The sequence below is a fragment of the Abramis brama genome, assembly GCF_963993115.1.
Source record: "Abramis brama genome assembly, chromosome: 15".
Taxonomy (NCBI): Eukaryota; Metazoa; Chordata; class Actinopteri; order Cypriniformes; family Leuciscidae; genus Abramis; species Abramis brama.
Genome location: NC_139977.1, coordinates 20,923,470 through 20,936,589, shown reverse-complemented (window position 1 = coordinate 20,936,589; position 13,120 = coordinate 20,923,470). Strand labels below are relative to the sequence as shown.

The 13,120-nt window shown below is 41.1% G+C and overlaps 1 protein-coding gene across 1 annotated transcript; it reads right to left on the bottom strand.

Moving 5' to 3' along the window:
- Positions 1 to 9,473: 9,473 nt before the first annotated feature.
- Positions 9,474 to 10,436, bottom strand: LOC311097011 (odorant receptor 131-2-like; the record flags this gene model as incomplete). The annotated part of the gene is made up of 1 exon (XM_084136480.1): positions 9,474 to 10,436. One exon carries the CDS (start codon positions 10,434 to 10,436, stop codon positions 9,474 to 9,476), a length of 963 nt encoding a protein of 320 aa, XP_083992606.1.
- Between the last annotated feature and the right edge of the window lie 2,684 nt (positions 10,437 to 13,120).

Genomic DNA, 13,120 nt, shown 5'->3' with positions numbered 1-13,120 from the left:
AGCTGAAAACTTTAAAAAAAAGATCATGAGGGTATGATATTAATCTATACATCAGTTACATTTAGGGATGGGAACCGAGAACCGGTTCTTCTTCAGAACCGGTGCCCAGTGAATCGATTCCTTGGAACCGTTAGTATGCCTGCTTAACGATTCCGCTTATCGGTTCCGCTCGTTCAAATGTGACACGACGTCACACACGTGCTGCGTTGTTTTGGTTCAGAACGTAGCAAACACTATGACCAAACATGGCATCGAGGCAGAAGCGCTCTGACCGCGTCCTAACTACATGCGACGCGACGGCGCGACACGCGATAAAAAGTATAATTTTCCATGTTAATCAAAGTTTAACCAGCCGCGACACGCGACGATTCTGTTTGAAACGGATCCTATTTTACTGCGACGTCGCGCTGGAACAACAATCTCAAAGTGTGGCAATGATAATATCAGGTACTATTTTTGTGCTTTATTTAATGTTAAAAGCGTGTATAAAGTGACTGAATATCATTTAGTGCTCCCAGCTTTGTAGCTGTAAAAACAACAATGGATAAGTCACATCAGATCTTGAAATTAAACAAATGGAAACAAAAACGTTCAAAATGTGAAGAAAACCCGTGTATTATTTGACAAAGATTGTTTTAGTAACTCAATAGCCTAATCCAAATGAGCACTGTTAATATTCCAAAAGACACAAGCTCTTCCTAAACTGTTTTCAGTCTGTGTTTTTAGTTTTTATGGCACATAAATGGCAGTTTTATTTATTTTTTTGTCCGGACCAATGAATGTGAAAATTGTCAATTTCCTAATCCCAAGGCACTCTTCTTGATAAACTTTCAAGGCACACACTAGTGTGCCATGGCATACTGGTTGAGAAACACTGCCCTAGGCTATAGGTCCCTGGACTTTACTTTGAGAAGTAGCTCACCTACTTTTAGGTTTGTTCTGAGGTTGCTACACATAATTTGTGTATACTCTGTGCTGTGTCTTCTGATCAGATATTAAAGCGAGTTAATACAAACAAATTTGTACTTATTCCCTCACCCAATAAGAATCGATAAGAGAATCGATAAGGAATCGGATCGATAAGCAATATCGATAATGGAATCGGAATCGTTAAATTCTTATCAATTCCCATCCCTAGTTACATTATACAACTTTTGTCATGTTATGTTTAAATAGGTTTCAAGAGGTAAGAAATAGGTAAGAATAATAAGAATAATTGGCTTAAGAACAGGTAAGAATAACAGGTAAGAATAATAACAGAATAACCTTAATAACAGGTAAGAAGAAATGTTAGGTAATACAGGGTCCAAAGATATGATGGCAAGTTTTAAAGTTAAGACACTCACACACAGATATATAACGCATATTTGAAAACCTTTTTTTGTATAAAATGTATATTTATTTTCAACAGTAATGTTAACAGCAATAATAAGAAATTTCTGTCGTAAGAACAGCTATTCAGCTGATGGACACCGTGCTGCGTTGTCATGGGAACATCCCAGGTGAAAATAATGAGGAAATTACGTTGGCAACCAAATGGCACCCTAAGCACTTGCGGGCTGTGTCCAAATTCAGGGGGTGCTTCTCACTATCCCTCCTCGTTTCCTCGCTCCTCCGTCCTCCAACCTATTGCCCGGAAACCGATCAAGCTCAGCCATCTTGAAGGACATCTCAATTCTCTAATTGCACCGCAAGGAGGCGAGGATCGAGGAGTGAGGAGGCTTCCAGAGGAGTCATGAGCGAGGATACACGGGTGTACCCTATGCGTAAGAGTTTTATTGACTAAACGTGAGGCATGTATCAATTCCCCCTTACATCGGTCACAATCATTTCTTTACCTTTGCAGTTTATATAAACCACATATATAAGCCTTTTTCCACCTTAGAAACATTGCTAAGCTACGTAACATGCTATCAGTTTCTGATGCAGAAAAGTTAGTTCATGCATTCATGACCTAGAGACTAGATTACTGTAATGCTTTATTAGCCGGTTGTACTGCATCCTCAATAAACAAGCTACAGTTAGTCCAAAATGCAGCCGCTAGAGTTCTTACTAGATCAAGAAAATATGATCATATAACACCGGTTTTATCATCACTACATTGGTTACCTATAAAGTTCCGTATTAATTACAAGGTATTGCTACTGATTTATAAAGCCCTAAACGGCTTAGCTCCAGTCTATTTAACGGATCTTCTATCGCCCTATAATCCATCCATTTTTTTTTTTCTCCATTAGGTCACCTGATGGAGTTTTTCGGTTCCTTGCCACTGTTGCCTTTGGCTTGGGGATATTTGGGGATATTTAATTTAATTAATCAATCAACAATACTATTGATCAGCATTACCAAACGTGGACGTTTTCCACTAGAAACAAACATTGATGTATTATTTTAATTTAATACTGTGAAGCTGCTTTGATACAATCTGTATTGTGAAAAGCGCTATATAAATAAACTTGACTTGACATATCTCACATATTTCAACAGGGTATCTTGCTTTATTATTATTTATTATAAATTTCTTAAATAACCAAACTTCAACAACATAAGGGCAGATCCTTTGAGCGCTGCTGATGACGCAGTGAAGTGATGCTCGAGTGATCAAGTATTCCAATGTATAAATAAAGCTTTCATTCGATTCCTCCGCCCTCCTTTTCTTTCCTTGCAGCCTTCCCTCACAAGGAAAGGTAACGAGGATGCACAAATAAGAATTGAGAAGCACCCTGTGGCTGCATCCTCCGAAGGCCGCATTTGAAGGCCGATTGTGTCAGCGGAGCGACGAAGGCGGTCCCAAGGCGAAGGATGCTTTTAATGCGGCCTTCCTGTCATGATCCTGGCATCTTTCTCTTTTCTCTGTCTCCCCCTTTTGGTCACACACTCATTCCACACGCTCATTCATCACTCTCTGTTCCTGCAATCGCGCAAATTTTTCCTACACCTGTTCTCCCTTTCCTTCTAATTGTGTTTGCTTCTTCTAGTCCTCTTTTCCTCTGTCTCGTCGCCAGATTATTCAATGTTATCTACATGAAAGATCTCAGCGCTCTTACCTCTCGTTCCTGTCCTGTCCAGTCTTGTCTGTGTTCTTGCTGGATGATAATCAGCTGCAGGTATTTCTCTGTGAATGCTGTTGCTCGCACTCTGAACTCTATCCAGCTAAACCTGTTGCAGAGATCCAGACCAGCGTCAGTATCCAGCCACCCTCAATCCTCTGATCTCCCGTGAGAACCGAAGCCAGCAGTTCTCTTCCCGGGACCTCCGGCCGCTTCCTGCGTTACGCTGTCCAAGAGGATATTACAAGTCCAGTCTTCTGGCAGATTCTGTTCTACATTTTATATAATCTGAAGATTTCTGTTCTTTACTGATTTACAGTGAGGAAAATAAGTATTTGAACACCCTGCTATTTTGCAAGTTCTCCCACTTGGAAATCATGGAGGGGTCTGAAATTGTCATCGTAGGTGCATGTCCACTGTGAGAGACATAATCTAAAAAAAAAAATCCAGAAATCACAATGTATGATTTTTTAACTATTTATTTGTATGATACAGCTGCAAATAAGAATTTGAACACCTGAGAAAATCAATGTTAATATTTGGTACAGTAGCCTTTGTTTGCAATTACAGAGGTCAAACGTTTCCTGTAGTTTTTCACCAGGTTTGCACACACTACAGGAGGGATTTTGGCCCACTCCTCCACACAGATCTTCTCTAGATCAGTCAGGTTTCTGGGCTGTCGCTGAGAAACACGGAGTTTGAGCTCCCTCCAAAGATTCTCTATTGGGTTTAGGTCTGGAGACTGGCTAGACTTGATATGCTTCTTACAGAGCCACTCCTTGGTTATCCTGGCTGTGTGCTTCGGGTCATTGTCATGTTGGAAGACCCAGCCTCGACCCATCTTCAATGCTCTAACTGAGGGAAGGAGGTTGTTCCCCAAAATCTCGCAATACATGGCCCCGGTCATCCTCTCCTTAATACAGTGCAGTCGCCCTGTCCCATGTGCAGAAAAACACCCCCAAAGCATGATGCTACCACCCCCATGCTTCACAGTAGGGATGGTGTTCTTGGGATGGTACTCATCATTCTTCTTCCTCCAAACACGTTTAGTGGAATTATGACCAAAAAGTTATATTTTGGTCTCATCTGACCACATGACTTTCTCCCATGACTCCTCTGGATCATCCATATGGTCATTGGCAAACTTAAGACGGGCCTTGACATGTGCTGGTTTAAGCAGGGGAACCTTCCGTGCCATGCATGATTTCAAACCATGACGTCTTAGTGTATTACCAACAGTAACCTTGGAAACGGTGGTCCCAGCTCTTTTCAGGTCATTGACCAGCTCCTCCCGTGTAGTTCTGGGCTGATTTCTCACCTTTCTTAGGATCATTGAGACCCCACGAGGTGAGATCTTGCATGGAGCCCCAGTCCGAGAGAGTTTGACAGTCATGTTTAGCTTCTTCCATTTTCTAATGATTGCTCCAACAGTGGACCTTTTTTCACCAAGCTGCTTGGCAATTTCCCCGTAGCCCTTTCCAGCCTTGTGGAGGTGTACAATTTTGTCTCTAGTGTCTTTGGACAGCTCTTTGGTCTTGGCCATGTTAGTAGTTGGATTCTTACTGATTGTATGGGGTGGACAGGTGTCTTTATGCAGCTAACGACCTCAAACAGGTGCATCTAATTTAGGATAATAAATGGAGTGCAGGTGGACATTTTAAAGGCAGACTAACAGGTCTTTGAGGGTCAGAATTCTAGCTGATAGACAGGTGTTCAAATACTTATTTGCAGCTGTATCATACAAATAAATAGTTAAAAAATCATATATTGTGATTTCTGGATTTTTTTTTTTAGATTATGTCTCTCACAGTGGACATGCACCTACGATGACAATTTCAGACCCCTCCATGATTTCCAAGTGGGAGAACTTGCAAAATAGCAGGGTGTTCAAATACTTATTTTCCTCACTGTACCTGTGGACAGCTTCCTGATTTCAGTAAAGACTGTATATTGCTGCATATCGCATTTGGGTCCTCTCTCTCACATACCTGACACTTCCATCAGTGGCTGCGTTCCACTCCACTTTTAGACATGTTCTTGCAAACTTCCCTAAGCACTTCCCCTTGGTGGAATCCCTACCGCCATTTTGAAGTGCATTCCATTTCGTGAAGTGGACTAGGGAAGTTTATATGGACAGACCCTCGATCCCTCAGTCAAAATCGAGTCTACTTCATGTGTACACTTCAGGCAGCTCCATATACCACAATGCAACACGATTGTGACGTCAATGCTTATTGCGTTTAATTTACCCCACCACAAACAACTCCATGATATATATACTTTTAAACAACTCAAACACACCTATATAGGTGTAGCAGACTTCAAGTGGTACCCTCCGGACACCAAGGAAACCACACAATGAATGGGATGATGGACACGTAGTATTAATTTACCTGAAACAGAGTAGTGAGGCAAGATTAGTACACAGACATCACAAGGCCTACTCACTCATTCCTCTGCTTCCCAGTCCGCATACACCATGCGTCTGAGCGCGAACGCTTTAACAAGGGCAATACATAGCATTTAACGTGTAAATGTCGGCGCTGAATTACCCCACATAACAGGATAGGAAAATGCATAACATAATTGTAAAGGCATAATATAATTGTAAAGGTTAACATACAATTATGCTGTAAATTCAGAGATGCACATATAATGTACTGTAAACTCTTAAGTGCATCAAAATCTTATTGTTGGACTACTGTGTGTATAATAAAGTTATTTTTTTGCACAGTCTCATTGCATGAAGTATACCACAAGGCAATTAATATGACGATATCTCTAATATATACTGAGATACACATTTATCAAATTAAATTCACAAGTTACAAATAAGCTAATCAAACTGATACACATTATGACATAAACTCTTAACAGTGTTTTAACATCATAATCATAGTGATTACATTACAAAAAAAACAGTAAATGCAAGACAAATATGAGAGAGAAAAACTACCTCTGCTTCCCAGTCCGCATACACCATGCGTTCGCACTCAGACGCATGGTGTATGCGGATGGGAAGCAGATGAAGACATCATCTGGGATGAAGGCATATTTCACTGTTCACCAACAGATTTGTAGGGCTGACTCAGGCATGGGCTGCCATGTCACTGAGATGTTCTCAGAAAGAGGGAAGACAAATTAAGAATAATTAACTCACATACTCAAAAATCAAACCATAAAATATTTTAACATGCAGACCCGTTCTATGAGCTAATCTCTGCTGGACAGCGGCCCTCCAGGACCGAACGTTGCCTATCCCTGATCTATAAGACATATTTTTAGTGTTTCTATTATATACTGTTCATATCTTTTTAAACAATATCTAATATCAAAATATCCATGTAAAAAAAGTCAGTTTTTCATAAAAAGTACAATATCTGCCTCTGAGATTAAGTGGAGTTGAATAACAATCTAAAGTACTTCAAATGTATACTTTAATCCAGAGTAATGTATTTATGTCGTTACATTCCACTGGTTATTTGGAAAATGAAACTAACAAAATGTATTGTCACATTAATTGTTGGCAGCTGTGTCTTGGGAGTTCAGTGCAATGGGACGGTCTGGTTTTGTCGCCTAGCAACTGGTGACAGCTGTTGTGACTAGCGGCAGTAACATTTGTACTGGACTTTGTATATAAACTTTATAAGTTTATATATATATATATATATATATATATATATAGTTATATCAAAATGGGGTTGAAATGTTCTAGAATGTATAAAAAAGTTCCCCATGGTCAATTTAAGTGCATAATAAAGTCTAAAGAGTATAAACTAACCTATATCAAATCACATACTGGTAACATATAAGTTAACATTTGAACCTTTATTGTATTTTTTTCTTTCATTTTAATTATTAGATACTTCTGATTACTCGATTAAATTGAAACCCAGTACTTACATTTAAAAGTGTAATCTGGCAATTTTGTCTCCGGCACGCAATTAATTCTGGGGTAGGCAAGGCTGCGAAGGATCCTTCTGATGTATCCTGCATTCACGGGAAAAAAAAGGGAGCATTTGCAGGCCGCATATTAAAGGATCCTTCGAAGTAGCCTACCTTCGAATTGGGACAGTCTTCGTCGCACCGCGGTGACGCAATCGGCTATATCTGCTTTCCCCTTTTAACGAGTCTCGGTGCGTTCTTCGAAGGCCGTGTCGGCCACGCACTTCGAAGGACGCGGCCTTCAAAGGATGCAGCCCCTGAACTGGGACACAGCTGTGCTTTCGTGACGTAACACTGCTTTGACTGTCGGGAAGAAGTCTGCTGCGGAGCAGGCATCAGACCCTGTCCCAAATGGCACATTTCATATGCACTTTCGGTCTTGTGGACTTACAATGGCTGCCACGTGCGCGTGTCCGTTAAATCCGTGAGACCGTAGGGTGTCCCATTTGTCATTTTAGGCCTCAGAAGGGTGCTTGTGAGCTCCCCCCTTTGCATTCGATATGCGCCCTCGATGCGCACTTTTGCCGAGCCCGTACTGATGCAGACTCCGCAGCAGACTTCTTCCCGACAGTCAAAGCGGCATTACGTCACGAAAGTGCGGATTCGTAGGAAGACCACGAGTGCTTAGGGTGCCATTTGGGACAGGGCCTCAGTGTGGGCACGGCAAAAGTGTTGTCATGGCAAAAGTCATCGAGGGCACATATCGACCACAAAGGCAGCGAGCGAGCACCCTAAGGGACACCCTACGGTCTCATGGACTTAACAGACACACGCACGCGGCAGCCATTGTAAGTCCACAAGACCGAAAGTGCATAAGTGTGCCATTTGGCACAGGGCCGTTGTCTTCCGATGTTCCCCTCGCCAAGTGTGTTCCAAACGGCTACATAATGGCATACAAGTGCCCTGCTCACTCCAAAGTCCCTACTTCAAGGGATCTGCCCTTCGAAGGGAGTAGGGCATAGGGATGCTCACTTCCGTTTGGAATTTGCCCATTGAGCAATAAGCATGTCCCAGCCGGGTTCGTCACTTATTGGGGTCCCCTGGAAACATTTCCGTTGTGGTCACTGCTATTTGCAGCGCGTTCTGTGTTTGGTTGTGTTGTGAACTTCTGCAGCCCGTTTCTGGTTTCTGGTTTGATCATTGTAACCTTATCAGCCCTCTCATATGACCTGAATAACATTGACATGACAATATGTTGTTATGTCTTTATTCTCTTTTATCCTTAAAATATTGTTTCTACATACAGTTTTATGATTTAGGCTTCAGATAATAATTTTTTTTTATCTGATGAAATAAAACACCAAAAGGAGAAAGTGTCATTTCAAGTGATGTATTTTATTTTATTTATTTTTTTAATTTATTTTAAGTTTTACTTAATGATAATAACCCTGAAAGGAGACTAATGTCCACCCCCCCCCCCCACCCACCCACCCACCATTCTGACCGAGTATAAATAGTGAGTCATGTCCAGATGTCATTTCTAATGATTGAGTGCTGAATAAGACTCGAGTCGTGTAAGACTAACCTCTCATTAAGAAAATTGTTTGTGTTTGTGATGGATTGAGGCCCTGAAGAAAGACGATTAGTGAATCTCTGATGAAATTTAGTTTTCTCTGTTATTCTTTATGGAAATACCTATTCCCAAACAATCGTATAAAGAAAAACATGTTTGTCAGTCTGAAAAGTCAATGTAAATAATTAATGCGATCACTAACTTTAAAGTTCAGGGGAGTTCCAGTGGGGGTGTTTGTCGTGATACTCGAGAGCTTTCAAGTCACGAAAGACGCACTTCCTTTTCTAAAAACTCACAGAAGGGAAATATAATTATGTTGTTTGAATATGCATTGACATCCCATAAATGTCATCATGATTAATTCGCACTACTAGATCTTACCTAAACCTTTTGGCAATGTTATTCACATTAAAAAAAAGAAGAAAAAAGTCTGTTCAAAACTTTTACAATGCTTAAGTGCTAATTATGGTATAATCTTCAAAGCTCTGCATTGTTTATTTTATTTTATTTATTTAATCCTTCCCTTCTTCCCTGTTAGCCACATAAACACTTTATTTTGTTCCTCGCATGTTTTTTTTTTCTCACCTTAGTGAATCAGTGAATGAACAGGCCATTACTCACAGTTCATTACTCACAGATGTTAATTCTGTCCAAAACGTTATAAAATAACTATAATCAAAATGACAACTGTAATAACCATAGTCCATTACAAAAAATTGCAATTGCAAAACATTTTTGCCGTATCCTTACATTGTGCTTATATAATACAAACATTGTCAAAAAGGTTTAACATGTCTAAATGCTTGCATATTTCATCTGATTTTAGTCTGAACTTGCATCTATACACCAAATTACACAACATTTTATCTCAGATTATTATTTCAATGTCCAGGAACATATTCAATATATTTAAATATGGTAAATTAAGTGCTTAAAATAAAAAAAATAAAAATAAAACATTGCTACTAAATGTTTTGCTCTATTATAACTGGTTTAACTTTAACTTTACCTTTACCGAATGTGAAGTAGTATTTAAATAAAGAGCTAAAGGCCTGGTCTCTCATGCCATATATAAGAGGACTTAGACATTTAGGGAAAATTATAAACATTAAAAAGCAAAAATACATTACATGTAGTACAGTCACAGGGTCAGTATAAACATAAATAGCTTCTTGGATAACTCCAACTAAAATGGATGATGCCCCAAGACCCAGCTGTATTAGATGCAACAGAACAGTCTTGTTGGCTTTTTTGGCTGACATTTTATCACAGGAGGCTGTTTTAGCCACAGCAGCTATAGAGACATAAGTAAAGATAATAACAGAACATACTAACACAAAAAACATACATGTGAAAGCTATATCGAGTTTTTTATATATCTGCAGTCTGAAGAGAGTAGTTCTTGAGCAGAACAAATTCATTGCTGTGTTTGTGGAATCAATGGAATAGAAAATAATCAACTCAGACAGGGACTGAATCAAACCCATCATCCAAACAACACCGAAAGCTATGTGAGTTCTTTCCAAATTTGTGATTTCTGCATGTCTGAGAGGGATGCAGATGGCCACATACCTCTCCAGTGACATCAAAGCCAGATTTAAGGTAGAAACCTGAAAGAAAGCTGTTGCAGCCATGAGAAGAACAAGACAGACATTTTTCGTAATTAAAATCCTACTGACACCACATATATACAACACTACACTCATCAAGAGATTAAGCGTATCGACCCAAAGCATGTGACCAAAGAGAATATAGCGGGATGTCTCCTGAAAAACAGTCTTTTTTCTCAAAGTGAAGATCATGACTCCATTGACATAGAGGAAAATGACACATGGGGTCACAAATAAAAACGCCTTCATTGGTGCATCTTGATCCAACACTAACAGAGTCTGAGTGAGGTTAGATTTAGATTCATTAAAATTAGACATTTTCAAAATTGTATAACCACAGCTGCTGTTATAGAACACTGAGTCAATACTGCAAAATCCTTGTCAATCTACAGTACATGCTTCCCCAACATGTGTTGTTAAAGGCACAGATGTCAGAGCATCACATTTTAAATACCATCAAACAAAATCCCAGTGGCTGGTTTGGGTGCGTGCGTCACAAGCATGTCACAATAGCACACAATAATATAGAAGATTGTGCAGTTTATAATAACTGCCTGACAATAAATAGCATAGCACAAACAGTTGCGTTGTAATGGGAAAAAGGGCTGGGCGTTTGTACTCATTTAAAAAATATATATAAACATTTAAATGGTGGCTGTAATAAAAACATGACGGATCTATTCAAACATACATTCAAATATTGAAGTAGTCTACAGGTTAAGTAGTAACCTGCTGGTGACACACTTAACGACTAGCTGAAACATTCTAAGACTGAATTGAACACACTTACAGAGTTTCCAACCACTGCAGCAGATTTTAAACACCGACTGAACGCTACTGTCTCTGTGACTCTGTGCGTTTGGGCATGATCAGTCGTAAGTAGCCTATCAAATTACATTAATAATCGGCTTTACAGTCGTTAATGTGTCCCCGGTTGAGTTCATTTTTCTAGCTGACTAAGTTAGTTTTTGAACACTGAATGGCTTTTCTGAGGTAAACTAAACATTATGTGACATTGTGTTACATGCTGTTTTATCTACGTTTTTCTGCGGTTGAAACACTGGTAAGTTGTAGGCTACTGTATCTTTCAACATATCTTCTGATATTCATTCATGCTTATTTTACACTGTAACCACAGCAATAAAGCAGAAGAGATGTAAGGTCTTTTCTCCATCAAACACTGTCAGACTCTGTAAATGAAGGCAAAGGATCCAGTTGCGAGTAAAAACAGAATGTTATTAAACAATGCAGGAAATAGATAGAGATGCTGGTCAGTCGTCGTGGGCAGAGAAGATGTAGAGCTCGGTAACGCAGGGACGCAATGGGCAGAATATCCAGGCGACTCAGATGATCCTCAGGAACACAGAAGGCGAAAGGCGAGAACCAGGAACAAGGTCTCAGGAACCGCAAACACGGAGAGTAATCCAGGAGAACTCAAAAAACGATCTGACAAAGACAGGACGAAATCACAGACAATAAATAGGACGCCAATCATGAAACTCAGCTGCCGCTGATCCGCTCATCAGAACGATAATGAGCCACACCCACCACACACAAACATACACACAACATAGCGAGGGCGAGTCAGTGAACCCATGAGCCGTGACAGTACCCCTCCTCTTACCCGAGAACTTACCCGTTGATTGTAATCATCAATAAGGGAGTGATCCAGGATGTCCCTAGCAGGAACCCAACTTCTCTCCTCCGGACCGTAACCCTCCCAGTCCACCAAGTACTGAAATCCGCGTCCCCTCCGTCTTGAGTCCAGAATACGACTATCCGAATAGGCTGGTTCCCCATCTACGAGACGCGGCGGGGGAGGAACCGGAGTAGGCGGATTAATACGGGAATGAAACACAGGTTTTAATTTGGAAACCCAGTAACCCAGTAACCGACAAAACTCTTTCCAAAATCTGGAGATAAATTGGGGCCCTCTGTCGGAAACCACGTCTGTCGGGAGGCCATGAATGCGAAAGACGTGATTTACGACAGTAATCGCTATCTCCTTAGCTGAAGGTAATTTGAGTAAGGGTATAAAATGTGCCGCCTTAGAGAACCTGTCCACTACAGTCAAAATGACTGTATTGCCCTGGGAGGGTGGGAGGGTCGTGAAGAAAATCTAGCGCAATGTGTGACCAGGGTCTCGAAGGGACAGACAGCGGTTGAAGCAACCCATCCGGGGGTCGATTGGAAGTCTTACCACGGGCACAAACTGAACAAGCCAAAACAAAATCCCGAATATCACGAGTAATAGAGGGCCACCAGAATCGTTGTTTGACCAAAAATCTGGTACGACTAACTCCTGGATGACACGCCACATTGGAATCATGACCCCAACGAATAACGTCTAACCGGACTGCCTCCGGCACGAATAATCAACCCGGTGGGCAATCGACCCGGTGGGCAATCGAGGTTTTACCCCTTCTAAGGCCGTGCGGACCTTCGATTCGACCTCCCATGTGAGTGTAGAGACAATAAGTCTCTCAGGTAGAATGTACTCGGGAGTAGACGGGCACTCGGAGCGATCAAAAATTCGAGACAACGCGTCAGGTTTGATGTTCTTGGAACCTGGACGGTACGAAAGCGAAAAGTCAAAACGACCGAAAAAAGTGCCCACCCAGCCTGCCAGTCGTTTGGCTGACCTGATGTACTCGAGGTTCTTATGATCGGTCCAGACGATAAAGGGTTCCCCCGCTCCCTCTAACCAGTGGCGCCATTCCTCCAATGCTAACTTGACTGCCAACAACTCTCTGTTACCAATATCGTAATTACATTCGGCAGTCGATAAGCGATGAGAAAAGAACGCGCAAGGGTGCATCTTGTCGTCCGCGGGAGACCGCTGTGAAAGAACTGCACCTACCCCCACCTCTGACGCGTCGACCTCCACCACAAACTGACCTTAACCTTGTCAGGATCCATGCGCACTCCCTCGGACGAGATGATATACCCCAAAAACGGAACTGACTGTGCATGGAACAAGCACTTCTCCGCCTTGACGAAAA